At 41.5% G+C, this 20,012-nt stretch overlaps 1 protein-coding gene across 4 annotated transcripts in view; it reads right to left on the bottom strand.

Moving 5' to 3' along the window:
• The window catches only part of dpp6a (dipeptidyl-peptidase 6a), a 642,400-nt gene that overhangs the window by 410,218 nt on the left and 212,170 nt on the right, over positions 1-20,012 (bottom strand). For all 4 annotated transcript variants that reach the window (XM_059971851.1, XM_059971852.1, XM_059971853.1 and 1 more), the window contains exon 3: positions 13,491-13,589. In XM_059971851.1, coding sequence (XP_059827834.1) covers positions 13,491-13,589 — 99 coding nt within the window. The remainder of the gene's footprint in view (positions 1-13,490; positions 13,590-20,012) is intronic.

Raw genomic sequence — 20,012 nt, 5'->3', positions numbered from 1 at the left:
ACCCTTCTGAGCCACAGGGCCAGACTCTGTGCCAGAAGCCCGGCCATTGTTGCTCCCCCCAGGTAGGTCATTCCCCAAAAAGTACACAAACAGGAGTGCTTATTGTCAAGGGGTACAACCACAGGGGTACTCTCTAGTACCTGACTCTTCCCCTTCCCTCTCCTGAATGTTACCCACTTATCTGTCTCGAGGCCGCAGTGTGACTACTTGCATTATGTTATTGTTTTATCTTGTACAACCTCAAAGCACTGATGTGCTGACAATCAGAAATCTGCTAATTAACTGCTCAGTCAACATTAGCAATGGAGGTGTACAGCACGGAAACAGGAACAGTCCACACTGACCCACTCACACTGATCCTAAGCTATTGCAGTTTTTATTATTTCATTTTTATTTAGAGATGCAGTACAGTAACAATGATCCCACGTCATGCAATTACAACCATGTGACCAATTAACCTACTAACGTCTTTGGAATGCGGGAGGAAACTGGAGCACCCGGAGGAAACCCCCACATTCTCAAGGAGAACATACAAATGCCTCACAGATGGCAGTGGAATTGAACCCTGGTCGCTGTCACTGTAATAGTAGTATGCTAAACGCTACACTACCTGCTACCCCAAATTTCATTCTCTCTACTTTCCCATCACCCACCATCCCCAAGATCCAATCTCTCTTGTACATATTAGAAGCAATTAACAGCAGGCAATCATCCACCCAACACACAAACTTTAGGATGTGGGAGGGAAGCTAAAGCACCTGCAAGAAACTCCTACAGTTACAGGGAGAGCATGCAGACTCCACATAAGCAGCACCAGAGGTCGGGATACAGCAAGTCACTGGTCTTCCTCATTTCTATCGTTCCTTAAATGAGGAAAGTAATATTGTGCATTAGACCGAACTTGCTGAGTTCCTCCAGCATTTTGTGTGTATTGCTTTGGTTATCCAGTATCTGCAGACTTTCCTGTGTTTAGTCAATTCTTTGAGTTGTTAAATCTAAAATAACCTGCAGATGCTGCAAATCTGAGATTTAAAAAAAACTGAAGTACCAAAAAAAATCAGTTTCTTTCCCCACATCCACTTCTTGACCTGTTAGGCGTTTCCATCATTTTCCAAAGAATTACAATTAAGTGATTCTTTGTGGTTGCACTCAAATTCTTTTGTACATTAACAAATGTAAAAGCTGCCAATGCCTTCACTATTCAATGTCATTTTAGGATGATCTTGCATGATAAGATACCCTTTGAAGTACTTAAAACAAGTAAGTTGTTGCAGTTTTACAATGCAGCTTAAAATAGGTTGATCACTGAAAGTCTCACCATTTGCGAGTGACCTGCTTTCGAGCAAGTACAAATGACTTTAAAGAGAAAACATACAGAGCAATTTGCTGAATGCATTGATATACTGTAGTTAACTTGTTAGCAAATCTAAAAATAAAATAAGGATTTTAAGTGTCCTTGCACCTAGAAAAAAGGCTGCATTGAAATCATTTAAATCAGCACATGTAGCAGAGACTTCAATTGGTGATTAATTCACTCTGGGAACAAGGCTGATTTTCTGAACAGAGCTGTCTTCAAACACTATGTTATTTAACCTTGCGAAGAAAGTTAATTTGCATCAAAGGAAACTGGAGCTTAAAATTCCACAGTTCTCTGCGCTGGCCTGTTTAGCTTGCAGTAAGGCCCCACCATCCAGGCCATACTCTCTTCTCGCTGCTTCGAGCATAGTGAAGGAGTAACTGGAGCCTTAGGTCCTACACCACCAGGTTCACGTACTGTTATTACCCCTCATGCATCAGGGTCCTGAACCAGCATGGATAACTTCACTCACCTCGACACTGAACTGACTCTACAACCTCAGCAATCACTTTCAAGGACTCACAATTCATGTTCTCAACATTATTTATTTATTATTACTTTGCTTTACTTTTTGTATTTGCACAATTTGTTTTGCACATTGGATATTTGCCTTTTTGTTTTGTGCAGTTTTTTTCCACTGATTCTGTTCTGTTTCTTTAAACTTCCTCTGAATACCCACAAGGAAATGAAACCCAGGGCAGTATAGGATGACATACAGTATATGTACTTTGATAATAAACATAGTTTCAATTTTGAAACTGTGTTGGAAGTCAGTCATGCATCAGAAAAAAAACCCAGCTCATACAAGTGCTTCTGATGGTGTGGGAAAAAAAATTCAGCTCCAAATTCAGCACCACACAAGTCTCCCAGCTTTCACTTCGACATATCCATTGCTAGATCCTGATGCTTTTGTGGCCGAAAGGTTCTTCTGAACTTAAGAATGAAGCAGAAAACTTGTTGCTTACAGTAATTTTATGAGCAAGGAAGGCAAAGGGAGAAGAAGCATGAAGAGAGAAAAGAACAAAGAGGAACAGGAGCAGAGAAAGATACAAGGTAATGCAGTTTCCTTACACTCGTTGGCCATTTAATTAGATACACCTGCATACCTGTTCATTAATGCAAATGTCTAATCAGTCAGTCGTGGCAAAACTCAATGTATAAAAGTATGCAGACATGGTCAAGAGGTCCAGGTTTTGTTCAGGTCAAACAACAGAATGGGGAAGAAGTGTGAGCTAATCAGCTTTGACCATGGAATGATTGTTGGTGCCAGATTGTTTTGTGTATCTCAGAAACTGCTGATCTCCTGACATTTTCATGGCCCTACAGTTCATAGAGAATGATACAAAAACGAAAAAAAATTAGCAAGCAGCAACTCTGCGCGAAAACGCAATGTTAATGAAAGGGGTCAGAGAAGAATGGCCAGATTGGTTCAAGCTGATAGCAAAGTGACAGTAACTCGAATAACCACACACTTCAACAGTGGTTTGCAAAAGAGCATCTCTGAATGCACAACTCACTGAAACTTTCATGGATGGGCTACAGCAGAAAGACCAACATACTCTCAGAGGCCACTTTTTAGGTACATAAGATATCTAATAAAATGGTCACTGGGTATATACCAGATGATTGATAACAATAATTCCATTGATAACATTATTAATGAGATATAAAGATTCAAGTAAAACAATACCCACCACTGAAAGCAAGAAGTTTTCAGAAAAACACAGAGGAAACTGTAACCACCAGAAAGGTCACTGAATAAACACACACAGTGTATATAGGTGATTATATAAAAATTAAAATGAGTATAACAAGGTTAAACTACAAGAAAAACAATTCTTCAGTCCAATCCATCTCCAACAAAAACTATATTCAAAGTCAGTGGTGTTGCTCCCCCCTCCAGTGACCTGGGAACAGTGGGATTAAATACATTTATTCAAGTCAAGGGCAGTTCAAAGGGAAGGAAACCTCAGAATGATTTTTACTTAGAGCTCTCGCATCAATAATTTAAAACAAACCTGCAAACAAACGAAGTGAGGCCATACATTCAGAAATGGCTTATTTATTTGCTAATACTGTACTGCCTTTCTCCAGGAGCCAATTATCATCATGTTGACGGCTCTATGTCAAAAGCAGCACTGTCATCAAGTACCCCCACCATCCAGGCCGTATTTCCTTCTCGCGGCAGCCACCGTGAGAGAGACAGTTTTAAGGTCCCACCCCACCAAGTTCAGGAGCAGTTATTACCCAACGGTCAGACTCCTGAGCCAGGAACTCCACTCACCACAACTGATTCCACAACATATGGAATCACGTTCAAGAATTCTCCAACTCATATTCTCAGTATTATTTATTTATTACTGCTATTTGATTTTCATTTGTATTTATACTGTTTGGCGTCTTTTGCACATTTGGTGTCAGTTTTTGTCCGTATGTCACTTTTAATTGATTCAATTGCATTTCTTTGTTCGACTGAGAATGCCCACAAGAAAATTAATCTCGTGGGTAGTATATTGTAACACGTAGTTTGATATTAAATTTGGTTTGAACTTTGAACTACCTAAGTCAGCGCAAAGGGTTTAGAATATAAGGAAAGGCTCATGCTGAGCAGCTTATGATATATTAAATATAACTTATTGATAAAGCAAAAAAAATATTAAAACAGAAACCACAACTACAGCTCTCAAAAACACTAGCTCAGGAAAAATGAGTGGAGGGTGTCTAAATACAAAATGATATCAATCTCATTCACATGCAGTCATGTTGGGAAGAGCAAAGTTGGATAAGGATAAACATTAAATAAAGTTGTGTAAGTACATGTATGGTTGGGAGGGGTATAGAGGGCTCTGGCAATGATGCCACTAGGCGGAATTGCAATTCGGCAACGACTACATGGCCTGTTTCTCTGCTGTGTTGTTCTCCGACTCTATAAACACAAAAACGTTGGGCGCACTCATCGCATGTTTTTCCATTCATAGAAGCTGCTGAGTCCCTCCTGCGTTACTCCAGAACCCAGTAACGGCAGTCCCTCGTGTCTGAATACTGACAAGGGATTGAGAGGGTAAATCATCCAGTCATTAACACTTTGACTGGGCTTAGCCAGATTGCTACATATAGGGATGCAAGATCGTAAGGGAAAAGAAAGGGCAGATGTTTGGATGCTCTTATGAAAGAGACAATCGCAAACAAAGGGATGTAGTACAACATAAGGGAGCAGTCTTTTAGAATTGAGTTTACAGGAATTCCAAGGTGAAACAAATCATCTTGAGTAATATTTATTAATCATTATTTAAGAATGACTGTACCAGTACTGGAGATGATCTAAAAGAGATTCAATGGGCTATTTCCTGGGATTTAGAGGATTGTTGAATCATAGGTGGAAGAAGCAGCAAGGTCTGTATTCATTGGAGTTCAGAAGAATGAGAAGCAATTATATTGAAGCATGTAAGATCCTAAGGGGAAAGGAAAGGGTAGATGTTGAGATGTTTTCACTAATGAGACAATCTTGAACAAGGTGATATAGTACAAGATAAGGGGGTTGTCATTTTAAACTGAGGTCATGGGAATTTCTTCTCACAGAGGGAGACGAATCTCCAGAATGCTCTACCCCAGAGAGTTGCGGAAGCCGGAACTTTGAGGCATTTAAAGAAAAGGTAGCTAAATTTTAGAAAGATCGGGAAATCAACAGCTAGAGGGAACTGTCACAGAGAAGGAGTTGGCAGATCAGGCATGATCATACAGGGGAGGCAAGGGGCCCTCGCCTGCTTCCACTTTGTGAATCTAAAAAGAAATACAGTCATTGGAGATCTGAAATAACAGAAAATGCTAGAAACACACAGCAAATATTAACTGTGTTGATCTTTCTACAGATGCCACCTGCTGAGTGTTCCCAGCATAGCCTAATGGGCTTCTTTATCAGTGCATTCATTCTTTCTTGTGTAATTTTATATAATTTATTTTTCATTTGTGTTTCTCTTGTAAACGTTCTGTCCCTGATCCTATGGCTGCAAGTAAACTTTTCATTGCACCTGTGCATGCATATGACAATAAACTTGTCCTTGACTTTGATATCAACAAAAAATCAGAAGCTTTGCTAATGCTACGGGAGTTGTCTGCCCATACACCGGTAACTCCATTTCCTTTATTACTGAAACTCTCTCCAACACTGCAGTGCAGAATATGTACTGCACTCCAGGATGTCCTGAGGTTTATGAAGGGTGTGATATGAAGCCAAGTTTTTTCTTCTGCTAAACACGGCCTGAACGTTCAGGTTGCTTCCCAGGACTGATTTAATTCCTTTCACGGCACGATCGCTGGTGCAGTATTTGCTCCTCAGTGAAAGTTTCACATGCATAATTTATCAGACTCCCGTCTTCACAGACCACTGCTCATTTGTAAAGTTAGATAATGCAAAGTATTATCTCTGGCCTCCGGGGTTCTGCAGTAAATGGTGGATGCATATCAGCTCTCAGGTGGTAATCTATGATATATTCAATGGTTTAACAATGGTAATGTGTGATGGGTAGGCTATCACTTAAGAAAATGGCAGATATCCTAATGGGAACACACTGTCCTTTTCATAAATATATTACAGACATTTTAAACCAAGGGTTTCCAATCTTTTTTATAACATGAACCAATACCATTGAGCAAGGGTCAGTAGACTTCAGGCTGGGAACCCCCATTTTAGACAAAACTGCTGATTTTCTGGTATTTTCAATCTATTGATTGTAAGAGATGGCTGTCACAAATTAAGTGCCATGTTTGTTTGCCACTTAACAGGGATGCTTGACTTTCAAATTCATAGGTCACATTTTCAGGAAGTGGAGAAACAGCACCTCATATTCTGCCCGGGAGGTCCACAACCTGACATTGCATTGAGCATTGAATTGTTTCTGGAGTTCTCCACTGTCCTTTTTTCCTGTACTCTCTCTCTAACCAGTACTTCCTACATGTGTCCCGATGCAGGTATTTGACCCAAAGCAATTGTCCCGATGCAGGCATTTGACAAAAAACATCAACAATCTCTTTCCTCCAACAGATGCTGCTCGACTTACTGCGTTCCTCCAGCAGGTTGCTTGTTGCTTCGTACACACACTCCAGCTCATTGCTTACACACGGGTTCCCCTCTCCCCAATGATCACATCTTCCCTCACAACCTCCCTCACTTCTTTCCATGTTCCACCACCTTCTTCAATCAGAAACCATCATCTAGTTCTTTGTCATTCCCACTCATCACTTCCAAGCTTCTGTTGCTCTTCCCATGCTACCCCCCCATCTCCTCTCACCCCGCTCCCTCCTCATCTGAATTACCTATTTCCTACCATCCCTTGTTCTACCTTTTCCTTCCACCTCTTTATACTGGTCATCTCCTCTCTGCGTTTTCAGTTCAGATAGCAGGTCTTGAAGCCAAATGTTGATTTCCCTCTATAGATGCTGCCCGTCCTGTTGAGTTCTGCCTGCCTTTTGGGGTAGTACCATGATGGTGCCTTGCTCTGAGTATTTCAGTTATAAATAAGGATTGTACAGATGGAGTTTATTTCCCCTGGAGCAGAGGCAGATGTGACCTGATAGATTTGTATTGACCTAACAAAGAAATGCAGGATTTTCATTGCACCCTGATGTGTCTACAAAACATATTTAAACTAACTAACATGTCTGCAAGAAACTGCAGAGAGTTGCGGACACAGCACTGCACATCATGAAATGGGAATACCCATTTTCCGTTGTTAGGGAGGGAGAGGGCCTGTGGTCTGTCGAATTGCCGGGTGAACGAGTGGTCTTTGTGCCTTTATTGATGCTCGCTGCATGCTCGGTGGAGGGTGCTGATGTTTTGTTGCCAGTGGGGGTGGGGGAGGTGGCGTCATTGCCTTGCTGCTGATTTTGCATGGGAGGGGGCAGCTGGGGGGGGGGGGCTTTGGGGTTCTCACAGTTAACTGTCATTCATTCTTTGGGGCACTCCTCTGATTTTGTGGATGTTTGTGAAGAAAAAGGATCTCAGGATGTATATTGTATACATTTTTCTGACATTAAATATACCTATTGAATTAAAGAAACCAGCCTCTTTTCCATGGACTCTACACTTCTCGCTACCTCAGTAAAGCAGCCAGTATAATCAAAGACCCTATCTATCCCATTATTTTTCTCTTCTCTTTCTCATTGGCAGGAAAAGCAAAAGCCTGAAAGCATGTACCAAGGACAGGTTCAAGGACAGATTCTACCACCTTGAAATAAATAGTTCCCTAGTACAATAAGATGAAATCTGCTTACCACCACAACAGGTCTAAAGCGAACACAATTTCACTGTCTCTTCACTTAGGTTTGGAGCACTCGGACAACATCAATACATGCATCGGGTTGCTGTTTAATGATTACAGCTTGGCGTTCAACACTACCGCCCAAAATACTAATCAAGAAGCTTCAAAACCTGGGCCTCTCTACCTTCCTTGATATCCTTGTGTCCTTGATATCCTCATTGGGAGACCGCAGATCAGAAATGACATCTCCTCTTCACTATCGACACAGGGGCATCTCAGCCTGCTGCTCTACGGTCTCCACACACGCGACTCTATGGCTAGTCACAGCTCTAATGACATCGATAATTTTGCCAATGACACCACTGTTTTCGGCAGATAGTGATGAGGAGGGATAAAAGAGTGAGATAGATTAGCTTGTCCAGTGGTGTCACAGCAACAACCTTACATGCAACATCAGTAAGACCAAGGAGTTGATTGCGGACTGTGGGAAAGAGGAAGTTAGGACAGCACATACCATGGGGTGAACGGTGGAAAGGGTGAGCTTCTTCCAGTCTGAGTGGTTCCTAGGTATCAACATACTGTACCAGATGATCTACCCTGCGCCCAACACATTGATACAATCATGAAAAAGGAATTCCAGTTGCTGTACTGCATTAGAGGCTTGGGGTGATTTAGTATGACACTAAAAGCTCTCACCAATTCCTACAATTGTACCGAAGAGAGCATTCTGACAGATTACATTGCCGCCTGTTTTAAAGACTTCACCTGGGGTGAAGGATCCAGAGAAGCTGCAGCAGGTTGTAGACTCAGCCAACTCCATTATAGGGAAAAGGCAGGTAGATGGAGCTGAGTTTACGGACAGATGAGCTACGGCTCGATGGGCCGGATGGCCTACTCCTGCTTCTATTTCATATGTTCTTATTATTTCTTATTATCGGTACAAACCGCTCCACCATTGAGGACATCTTCAAAAGGTGGTGCCTTAAAAGGCAACATTGATCATGAAGTGAACTCACTATCCAGGACATGCTCTCTTATTACTAACATCGGGGAGGAAGCACAGGAGCCTGAAGATCATTTATTTGTTTATTTCTTACTTGGTTTATTATTTATAATTCATAACAATTTTATGTCTTGTATTATGCTGCTGCCAAGTAACAACAGTTTTCATCGCATAAATCAATAACAGTAAGCCTGATTCTGAAGAGCAACTCTTGACCTCACAATCTACCTTGTTATGATCTTGCACTTTATTGTCTACCTACACTGCACTTTCTCTGTAGTTGTTATGCTTGATTTTGCATCGTTATTGTTGAACTTTGTTCTACTTCAATGCACTGTGTAACGATTTGATCTGTATGTAAGGCAAGCATTTCACTGCATCCCAATGTATGTGACAATAATAAACAACTGTAATTCCAATATCTACACAATCTTGACGCGGTGATTTGAAAAGAGGATTGGATAGGCACGTGGATGGGAAGGGTATGGCAGGTTATGGAGCCAGTACAGATTGATGGGAATAGATAGTTTAAATGCCTCGGCATGGACTAGATAGGCCAAAGAGTCTCTTACTGTGCTCTACTTTTCTTGAACTCTATGACTTTATAGGGATAGTAAGAAGCTTTGCCACAACAGATGCTGCAGATGTTTTGGAAATCCAGAGCAACATACAAAATGCTGGTGGAACTCTGCAGATCAGGTAGCATCTATGGAGGGGAATAAACAGTCAATGCCCTGATGAAGGGTTTCAGCTCAAAATGTGGACTGTTTATTCCTCTCCATTGATGCTGCCTAAACCTGCTGTGTCCCTCCATCATTTTGTGCATTGCCACATGGCTGAAATGCTCAAGACAAGAGGGCATACAGGTAAGAGGGTGCAATTTTAGAGGGGATCAAGGCACTTTCACAAAACTTTGGTAGCATCTAGACAAGCACCTGTAGCACCGAGGCACTGAAGGCTATAGACCAAATATGCGTTAATGGGATTAGTATATAAATACAAGGGTCAACATGGACACAATGGGCCGAAGGGCCTGTTTCTGTACTGAATAACTCTGATTCTGAAAGTACTTCAGTGGCTGTAAAGGCACATTGCATCAACCTGAAGAAATAAGATGAACTATAATGAATATATAAAACGATCACAAAACTGATTTGCTGAATGACTGAGGGCTTTTTAAAAGTATCCATCTCATTCGGTATGGAGAGAACAATGGAATTGTTAAGGCACAGAATGAGGTGATTTGGAACTGTCTTCTTGGAGATCAATCACACCAGACCTGTTTCCCTGATCTTTTCCTGCTGCCTTGTAAATTATTTTCTCTCAAGAACCTGTCTAATTCCGTCATGAAAGCCCTGATTGATTCTTTTCCATCAGCCTTGCCAGCAGTCAGTACCAGTGCATAAACATTGAGTAAAAATCACAGTCATAGAGAGATACAGCATGGAATCAGGCCTTTCGACCCTTCAATTTTGTGTTGACCATTAACCACCCATATTACACTGATCCTACATTCCATTTTTTTAAATTCTCATCACATTCTTTTCAACTCATCCTAGATTCTAGCTCTCACCCACATTTTAGAGACAATTTACAGTGGTTATACAATGTTTATAATCAGTCCAACTGCTTTTGTCCATCACTTTACATCTAGTCACTCCATTCTTCAAACCACTACAAAACAGCTTCTCTTTTTCTGGCTAGCTAAATTAGTCATGATCTCTGAACTCTTTACCGAATCTTCTCTAGGCCTTTGCACAGTACTGTATTATAATATTGTTGTGCCTCACTTAAAAAAAAGCACCTACACCTTCTTCTGATTTGTGTCTCCATCGATGCATGCATATGTTTTGCAATAATTTAAATTTAGGGCACAGAAGCTGAAGCTTCAGCCCCCTGTCTGCATTCTAGCCAAAAATGGACTTTAAATTGACTGTAGAGTGCATGTGATGAGTCTTGCCAAGGCCTTCTTATATTAACATCAGTAATTTGGCACTCAGGGTTAGATCTAGAGCAGATTCTATCAGCCCACTGATATCAGGGAGGATTACTTGGCTGTGGATTTATTTGTCTACAGGTTTCGTTCACTGTGGACTATCGCTTTAAGTGCCTGAGTGAGGTGGGACTATAACGTCAGTCACAGGCTGAAGCGGTTTGCTTCCGATTTTTACACAGACAGAGAGAGAGCCCTTCTGTCATAGGGCAGGGAAGGGAAAGGGGGAGGGGGAAGGGGAAGACCAGCTGCCAGAATTTTGGCCGATCACTGCGATGGTTTGGAACTCTTTTAAGCCCAAAAGTTTGGGTTAAACACCAGCACACAGTGCGCAACGAATATGGGACTGTCATTTTGTACAGTCCACAGGAGTAGATTTTGGGATATCCTGTGGGACCACTTATGTGTTAACGCTTGCCTGGGTATGTTGTGTGGTAACCAGTTGAAGACGATATTCCTGTGACAGGTCACTTTTGGTGAAAATTTTTATGTGGATTTCGAAAGATGATGGACAAGATCTACGGTGACTGTCAACTTGTTTTACCAGCATGGAACCCGTGGAATACTTCGCACTTACCTTTTCTCTCCATTAGAAAGTGGATTACAAATACCTCCCTCCCATCATTTATTCCATGGATGACTGAACTTTCCTACTTTACCATCTCAAGACTTTAAGCTTCGTCCCCCAAACTCAATAGTTTGGGAATTATATTTACACACATATATACACATGACATTGTTAACTTCTGTTTATCTTGGTTAAGTTACTGTATTATAAGTAGATACTAATAAAGATAGTGGTTTTAAAGAATTTAAACTTAAAGAAAAACTTAAAGAATTAAACTTCAGGGACCTTTATGTTGTGCCTTTATTTAAGAACGTCTGCAGAGAAAATCTGGGAACTATTTGAGGGATAAGCATTTGGTAAGAGAAGAGTTGAATAGGGATAACCAGTGCGATTTTGTGCATGGGAGATCACATCTGATTAATTTGATTGAGTTTTTTTTTGTTTGAAGAAATAACTAAGGTGGTCTTTGAAGACACTGTGGTAAATGTGGTCTACATGGACCTCATTAAGGCTTTTGATAAGTTTCTGCATGGAAGGCTGCTATGGAAAGTTAGCTCAAATGGCATCCAGAGGGAGCTGGCTAATTGGATACAGAATTGGCCTGATGGCAGGAAGCAGAAGGTGATGGTGTCAGATTGTTTCTTAGATTGGATGCCCAAGACTTGTGGTGTGCTTCAGGACTCAGAGCTAGACCCATTGCTTTTTCGTTACCTATAACTATGAGATTGCTGAGAAAGTACAAGTCATGGTTTATTAAGTTTGCAGATGGCACTGAAATAACCAGAGTCACAGTCAGTGATGATAGTTAACAGGATTTACACAGGAATCTTGATCAGCTGAGTAAATGGGCCAAGGAGTGGCAAATGAAGTTTAATTCAGGTAAGTGTGAGATGTTGCATTTTGAGAAGACAGACAAGGTAGGACTGACAATAACAATGAATGATAGGGCCTTGGGTGGTCTTGTAAGAGGGATAAAAGTACACTGTACCCTGAAACTAGCATCACAAACAGACACTGTGGTGTGAAAGGTTTCTGCCAAAGTGGCCTTCATCAGTCAGGGCATTGCTGGGATGTTATGCTGCACTTATACAAGACGTTGGTGAGGCTACATTTGGAATACTGTGTCCAGTTTTGGCCACTCTGCTATAGGGAAGATGTCATTAAGCTGGAAAGAGTACAGAGGTGATTTATGAGGCTGCTGCCAGACTTGAGGGACTAAGTTATGAAGAGACATTGAGTGGGTTGGGATTTTGTTCACTACAGCTTTGGAGAATATACTGGTGCAGTCCTTGTCCTTGAGTTGGGGACTCAAGAACTAAAGTATTTATGGTTAGGATGAGAGGGAAAATATTTAACAGGAACCTTGCATCTACATGTAGTCAGTATATGGAATGAGCTACCACAGGAAGTATCTAAAAGGTACATAAAGAACATTTAAAAGTTAGTAGTATAGATACTTAGATCAGGAGGTTTAGTCCAGGGGTTCCCAACTTTTTTTATGTCATGGAACCCTTCCATTAACTGAGGGGTCTCTGGACTCCAGCTTGGGAACCCCTACAGCTTAGAAGGGTCAAACATAAGTCATAGGGCTAGATTAGATGGGAATCTTGGTCAGCATGGGCTAATCAGGCCAAAGGCCAGGTTTCCATATCGTATGTCTCTGTGGTTCTGATAATTGGAAAGAGCAATGCAGAGTATTGGCATGTGGAGGCACAGAGTAATGAGCATTGCACCTGACAATTTAACTCTACAAACCTGTATAAAATGCAATCATTCCAAAATCCTGCGAGTTCATTAATCTTGAAACTGCGCTCTGACTATTTTTATCTTTTATTTACAGATACAACGTGGAACTGGCCCTTCCAGCCCAACAACCCAGCAACCCACCTATTTAACCTTAGCCTTATCACAGGACAATTTACAATGACCAATTAACCCACTAATGAGTACCTTTTTGTTGGAGGAAACAGCAGAACCCAAAGTAAACCCACACATTTTACGGGGAGAATGTACAAACCTGATCCATAAATGATAATAAGTCCAGTTCCATTTATCATTTATCATAGCAATGATATCAAGCATATCTTCTGAGAGTCTGAATCCCTTGGCAGTATTAGAGATGCATTAAAATATAGTACAGTAAAATCACGAATGCTTTCTTCTGGAGCAACAGGCTCTGTCACTGCACATCTGGAGCAGCTGGGTCCTTAGCTTTCATATGCAAAGGAAATTTCCAAATAGGCAAATGTTTTGCTGTGCAATTTGAGGAGGACATTCAGATCACTAAACTCCCAGTCCCATGCAACACTTACCGCTGATCCACTTGGCTTCCACATCATGAATCTTGAATTCTTCATTGAAGAGATCATCAATGGTAACCTTCTCCTTTAATGCCAGGCTGTTATCTTCAACTGTGGGCAGATACAAACAACACATGAAGATATTAGGTATACCTAGAATTACAGTGTGCAGAGGCAGTCAGCAGGAGAAAGAATGTCCAAGAAAGGATGAGACATTCCAATGCTATGAATTTGATTAAATTGTCTTTAAATTTTAAATAACATAATGGGTGGTTTGGTGGGGGGACTGTTTTAGTTTCAGGAACATAAGACCATAAGATATAGGAGCAGAATTGGGCCATTTGCTCCATCAAGTGCCCCGCCATTCCATCATGGTTGATATTTCTTTTCCTCAACCATTCTCCTGCCATCTTCCTGTAACCCTTATCCTTTTCATTGATCAAGAATTTATTCATTTTTAACCTTAATAAATACAGTGCCTTGATTTCCTCTGTGGCAACAGATTCACCACCTTCTGGCTGAAGGAATGCCTCCTCAGCTCAGTTTTAAAGGGACACCACTTTATTCAGAGGCTGCACCCTCAGATCTTGGACTCTTGTACTCATGGAAGCATCCTCTAGGCCTACCTTGTTACTACCAACAGGTCCATCATTAGTTAACCTTTACAGGCCTCAGTCTAGAATGTTCAGCGTTAATGGATAATTCAGCATTGAAACAAATCCCTTAACCTACCAAATCCACAACTACCAAGTACCTATTTACACTCTTCTCATTTTATTCATCTCACATCCCTATCAACTTCAACAAAATTCAACTACTCACCCAACTTATGGTGGCGCCTCACCAACAAACCCTCATATATTTGGCATGTGAGTGTAAACTGTAAAGTTTGGAGGAACATCACACAGAGAACTCATGAACTCGACAGTTCTGGAGATCGGGATTGAACGCAGATCGACAATAGACAATAAGAGCAGGAGTAGGCCAATTGGCCTTTGAGCCAGCACTGCCATTCAATGTGATCATGGCTGATCATCCACCATCAGTAACCTGTTCCTGCCTTCTCCCCATATCCATTGACTCCGCTATCTTTAATAGCTCTAACTCCTTCTTGAAAGCATCCAGAGAATTGGCCTCCACTGCCTTCTGAGGCAGTACATTCCATAGATCCACAACTCGCTGGGTGAAAAAGTTTTTCTTCAACTCCATTCTAAATGGCCTACCCCTTATTCTTAAACTGTGGCCTCTGGTTCTGGACTCCCCCCAACATTGGGAACATGTTTCCTGCCTCTAGCGTGTCCAATCCCTTACTAATCTTATATGTTTCAATCAGATCCCCTCTGATCCTTCTAAATTCCAGTGTATATAAGCCCAGTCGCTCCAATCTTTCAAGATATGACAGTCCCGCCATCCTGGGAATCAACCTGGTGAACCTACGCTGCACTCCCTCAATAGCAAGAATATCCTTCCTCAAATTTGGAGACCAAAACTGAACACAATACTCCAGGTGTGGTCTCACTAGGGCCCTGTACAACTGCAGAAGGACCTCTTTGCTCCTATACTCAACTCCCCTTGTTATGAAGGCCAATATGCCATTAGCTTTCTTCACTGCCTGCTGTACCTGCAAGCTACTTTCAGTGTCTGTTGAACAAGGACACCTAGATCTCATTGTACTTCCTCTTTTCCCAACTTGACACCATTCAGATAGTAATCTGCCTTCCTGTTTTTGCCACCAAAGTGAATGACCTCACATTTATCCACATTAAACTGCATCTGCCACGCATCTGCCCACTCACCCAACCTGTCCAAATCACTATGCATTCTCCTAACATCCTCATATTTCACACTGTCACCCAGCTTTGTGTCATCTGCAAATTTGCTAATGTTACTTTTAATCCCTTCATCTAAATCATAAATGTTTACTGTAAATAGTTGCGGTCCCAGCACTGAGCCTTGCGGTACCCCACTAGTCGCTGCCTGCCATTCTGAAAAGAACCCATTAATCCCTACTCGGTTTCCTGTTTTCCAACCAATTTTCTATCCATATTAGTATCCTACCCCCAATACCATGTGCTCTAATTTTGCTCATTAATCTCCTACGTGGGACCTTATCAAAGGCTTTCTGAACGTCCAGGTACACTACATCCACTGGCTCTCCCTTGTCCATTTTCATAGTTACATCTTCAAAAAATTCCAGAAGATTAGTCATGCATGATTTCCTAGAACAGAACAGTGAGGCAACAGCTCTGCAACTTGTATCATTTTGATTGGAGCTCTCTGATAGGTGGATTGTTACACCATCTGTCTGAGTCAGAGAAATAGCAAAGAAATCCAGGGTTTGCTAAGAGAAAGTTGGCTGCATCACTGTCTACTGCACAGGCTACTGTGCAGGATCCAAATAAGTCACGGAGAATTGTAAACTTAGTCAGCTCCATTGTGGCCACTTGCCTCAATTATAACCAAGACATCTTCAAGGAGTGATGACTCAGAAAGGTGGCATCCATCATTAAGGACCCCCATCACCCAGGACATGCCCTCTTCTCATTGCTTCCACTAGGAAGGAGGTACAGGAGCACACGCTCAAGGATTCAGGAACAGCTTCTTTCCTTTTGCCATCTGATTTCTGACTGGACATTGAACCCATGAACACTACCACAGTACTTTCTTTTTATTTTCATTTTTGCACTATTTATTTAATTTAACTATTTAATTACATCTATATATATATCTTTAAATCACATTTTTTTCCTCTATTGTTATGTACTGCATTGTGCTGCTTTCGCAAAGACCACTAATTTCATGACATATGCCGGTGATATTGAACCTGATTTTAATTCTGAACTGTCACACTTGCAAGGTGCATCATCTCAGATATCTTACATTAGCACTTACTTCAGACTCTCACCATTTTTTTACAGAAGCCCCATGGAGAGAATCCTCTGCATCACAGCTTGGCATGGCAGCTGACTTGCCTGAGACGGCAAGAAACTGCAGAGTTGTGAATACAGCCTCATCCATCACAAAGCACCAACCTCCATCCATCGACCCTGTCTACACTCAGCAAGTAAGCCTACACAGCCAAGGATCCTTTTGATTCCAGCCATTCTCCTCCCCGTATAGGGCAGAAGCTGAACATGTACCAATGATAACTTCTATCCTGCTGTTTTGTTAGACTTCTGAATGGACTTCTTATATACTAAAGATCAATTCTTGATTTCTCAGATTACATTTCATTGGCCTTTGCATAGTATTTCAGATTCAGATACATTTATTGATCACATATACATCGAAGTATACAGCAAAATATGTTGTTTTTGTTCACAACCAGTGCAGCCTATGGATGTGCCGGGGGCAGCCTACATGTATCGGCACACGTTCCAGCGCCGATGTAGCATGCCCACCACGTTCTGCAGAACAATTCAAGCAGCAACAACAACAGACCAACACCAATGAAACAACAGCAAAACGAGCCCCTTTCCTTTGTCCTAGCCACTCACGCACACACAGAACAGGACAGACCGTCTCCAGGTCATCGCATACCCATGTTGTTCACTCCGAATGCAGAACATAGAGTGGAGGCCTGGACTCCATCCCAACCACTACCTCACCCTCCCCTCCCCCCACCATCCCTTCATTATGAGGAAGCAGGTTCACGGATCTGGTGAGTGAGACAGAAGACAGTGATTAGGAATAAGCTCATTAACCATTTATTTATAAACTGTAAAATATTCGTCCAAACATCTAAGTCACCCCAAATTACACAAACTGCAAAACTAAATATTTAACAGTGACTTAGCTAAGAGTGTGTGTGGGCCCTGGTATATTTGCAGCTTTCTGTACTTTCACAATGGTTCTTCAGCACTGGTCATGGCCTTAGCCTGAAGCGGCCACTGGGGATGAAATAAAAGAGCCCAAGCCTCCTGCGTGTGCTTTCCTTATATCCCTGAGGTGCCCAAAACTGGACACTGGTGCCGGGGCACACAAAGCAACCAATGGGAAAGAGCTGCTGCATCCTTCGAAAGGGCTAATCGATGACCAGGACACTCCACGTGACACCCAGCTGTCCCCAAAACTACTCTTACAAATCCATAAAGCAAGTCTGGTCTATGGCCTTGTTAGAGACATCTTGACCATAAGATTTCTTTACCTGCTCTGCACTTTCTCTATAACTGTAACACTCTATTCTGCATTCTAATTTTTATGCTCTTTTTATATTACCGATGTACTGATATATGGAATGATGTGTCTGAATGGTATGCGAACGAAAGTTGTTCACTGGATTTCGGTGCATGTGACAACAATAATCCAATTACCATTACAATTTTGCAGACAATAAAGGTATATACACACTGTGATCCCAAAGGGCACATTTAAATCATAACTGATTTCATAGATCTCACTTGGACAATCAGGAAAAATAGTTATGAAACCCCAAATATGGAAAATCATGAGACAGCTTTATTGAAGTGTTTCAAATTAGATTGAGGAAAGGGAAGGCAGCAGATAACTGAGCGTCCTTGTCACTGAAGGCAGCTTTTCAGACATTGAAATCATTTGGCCAAATGGTATGATGTCATTCACTGCAACAAACTTAGAGTGCAAAAGCAGAGATGTCTTACTGCAGCTGTACAGGGCCCTTGTGAGACTCCTAGTTTTGTTTCCAGCCTTGGAAAGGAAGAATGTTCTTGACGTGGTGGTGGGGGGAGAAGTACATCAGAGGTCTACTTGGTTAATTCCTTGAATGTATGAGGACAAATTAGATTGATTAGAATTATACAAACTGGAGTTTTGAAGACTGAGGAGGGATCCCATAAAATTCTAATGGGACTAGACAATCAGATACCAGGAAGATGTTCCCAGTGGCTAAGAAATGCAGAGCCAGAGAGACACTGTCTTAGAAAACACGGTGCGCCATTTAGAGCCAAGATTAGGAGAAATTTATTCACCTATTGTATATTCAATCTGTGAAACTCTCTACCACAGAAGGATGTGAGGGCCAAGCCATTAACTATATTCCAAGAAGAGCTAAATATATATCTTAGTGCTAACGGAATTAAGGATGATGGGGAGAAGGCAGAAACAGAGTGCTGAGGTTGGCAATTAGCTATGATGGTGTAGAATGGTGGACAGGCTTGTGAGTATCACACACCTGCTACTGTTTCATGTGCTTCAGTGCTTCTAACCAGGGATTTGGGATGCAAAGAAGCAAAATGAAGTCTTTCTCTGGCAAGGCAAAGTGAGAATGCAGATAGTGGTTTGATCTTCAGTTTAGGGTTAATTCATTCAGCACGCCATAAAAATTTTTGACAAACCTCTATGAATGCCCTAACTGGTTGCATCAGGGCCTGGTACGGAAATGCCAATGGTCAGGAATGGAAAAGACTACAGAAAGTGATGGATCACAGGCAAAGTCCTCTTGAGTTTGAACACAGTTCTATGGAGTGTTTCCAGAAGAAAGGCTCAGACACTCCAGATCATGCACTCTCTTGCTACTACCATCAGGCAGGATGTACAGAAGCCTTAGGTCCCACACCACTAGGTTTAGGCTCGTGAACCAATGTGAATAGCTTCACTCACCAAAACTCTGATCTGATTGTACAACCAACGGACTCACTTTCAAGAGTTCTTTAAAACTCTGGTTCTAGGCATTATTTTTTGTTTGCATAATTGTCTTCATTGGCACAGAGACTGTTTGTCAGTCTTTGCTTATGTATAATTTTTTGTCATTTCTATTGGATTTCTTTATTTTCCTGTAAAAGCCTGCAAGAAATTCACTCTCAAGATCATACGTGGTAACATATAGGTACTTTGATAATAAATTTTACTTTCAAATTTAAACTTTGATTCAGGGAGGAAATTTAGAAAAAGCTCCATCACAAAGCTGTAGAGGCTGAAGGAAAAGGGTCTATTGAAGGGTCCTGCTCCTCAATTTTGGAAAAGACCTCTTGTGATTCAAGAACAACAATTTTCTGCCCTTGTTTCAAATATCCAGCATCAATGATAATGAGTTTGGGAGATGTCCTGGCAGCATTAACAAGAGTTAGAGGAGCAACGCAGGTAGATGGAGTTACAATATGGATAATCCGTGAGCCAGTTGAAGCCGGTTGTTTCCATGTTCGATGAATGTCAAAGGTGACTATTGTGCACATCAACTTAGACGTTCTTGCATCTCAAGATTACAAAATAGACCAAAGAAAATCATAATTGTTACAGAACAAATGGAGAGCATTCAGTTCATCAAACTTTTGTTGGCTTCTGGCAAGGGAAACCCATGAGCTAATTTCTCCCTTTTCCCCCCATAGCGCTGTATATTATCATCACACAGGTGCCTATCCAGTTTCACTTTTTTCCCCAGAACCCTTATGGGCAGTGAATTCCAGATCATGAAGAACTCTTTTCCACATCCCCTTTACACTTTCTTCCATGACTTGAACCAGCTGTTGATGAAAATTGCTCTCCACGTCCCACAGAGCATTCAAGCCAACACTGCTGCTCCATTTGGAAAGGACCTCTTGTGATTCAAGAACAACCATT

This window comes from Hypanus sabinus, chromosome 6 (assembly GCF_030144855.1).
Source record: "Hypanus sabinus isolate sHypSab1 chromosome 6, sHypSab1.hap1, whole genome shotgun sequence".
NCBI lineage: Eukaryota > Metazoa > Chordata > Chondrichthyes > Myliobatiformes > Dasyatidae > Hypanus > Hypanus sabinus.
Note: the sequence above shows the minus strand (reverse complement) of the source record. Positions and strands in the feature narration are given on the sequence as shown.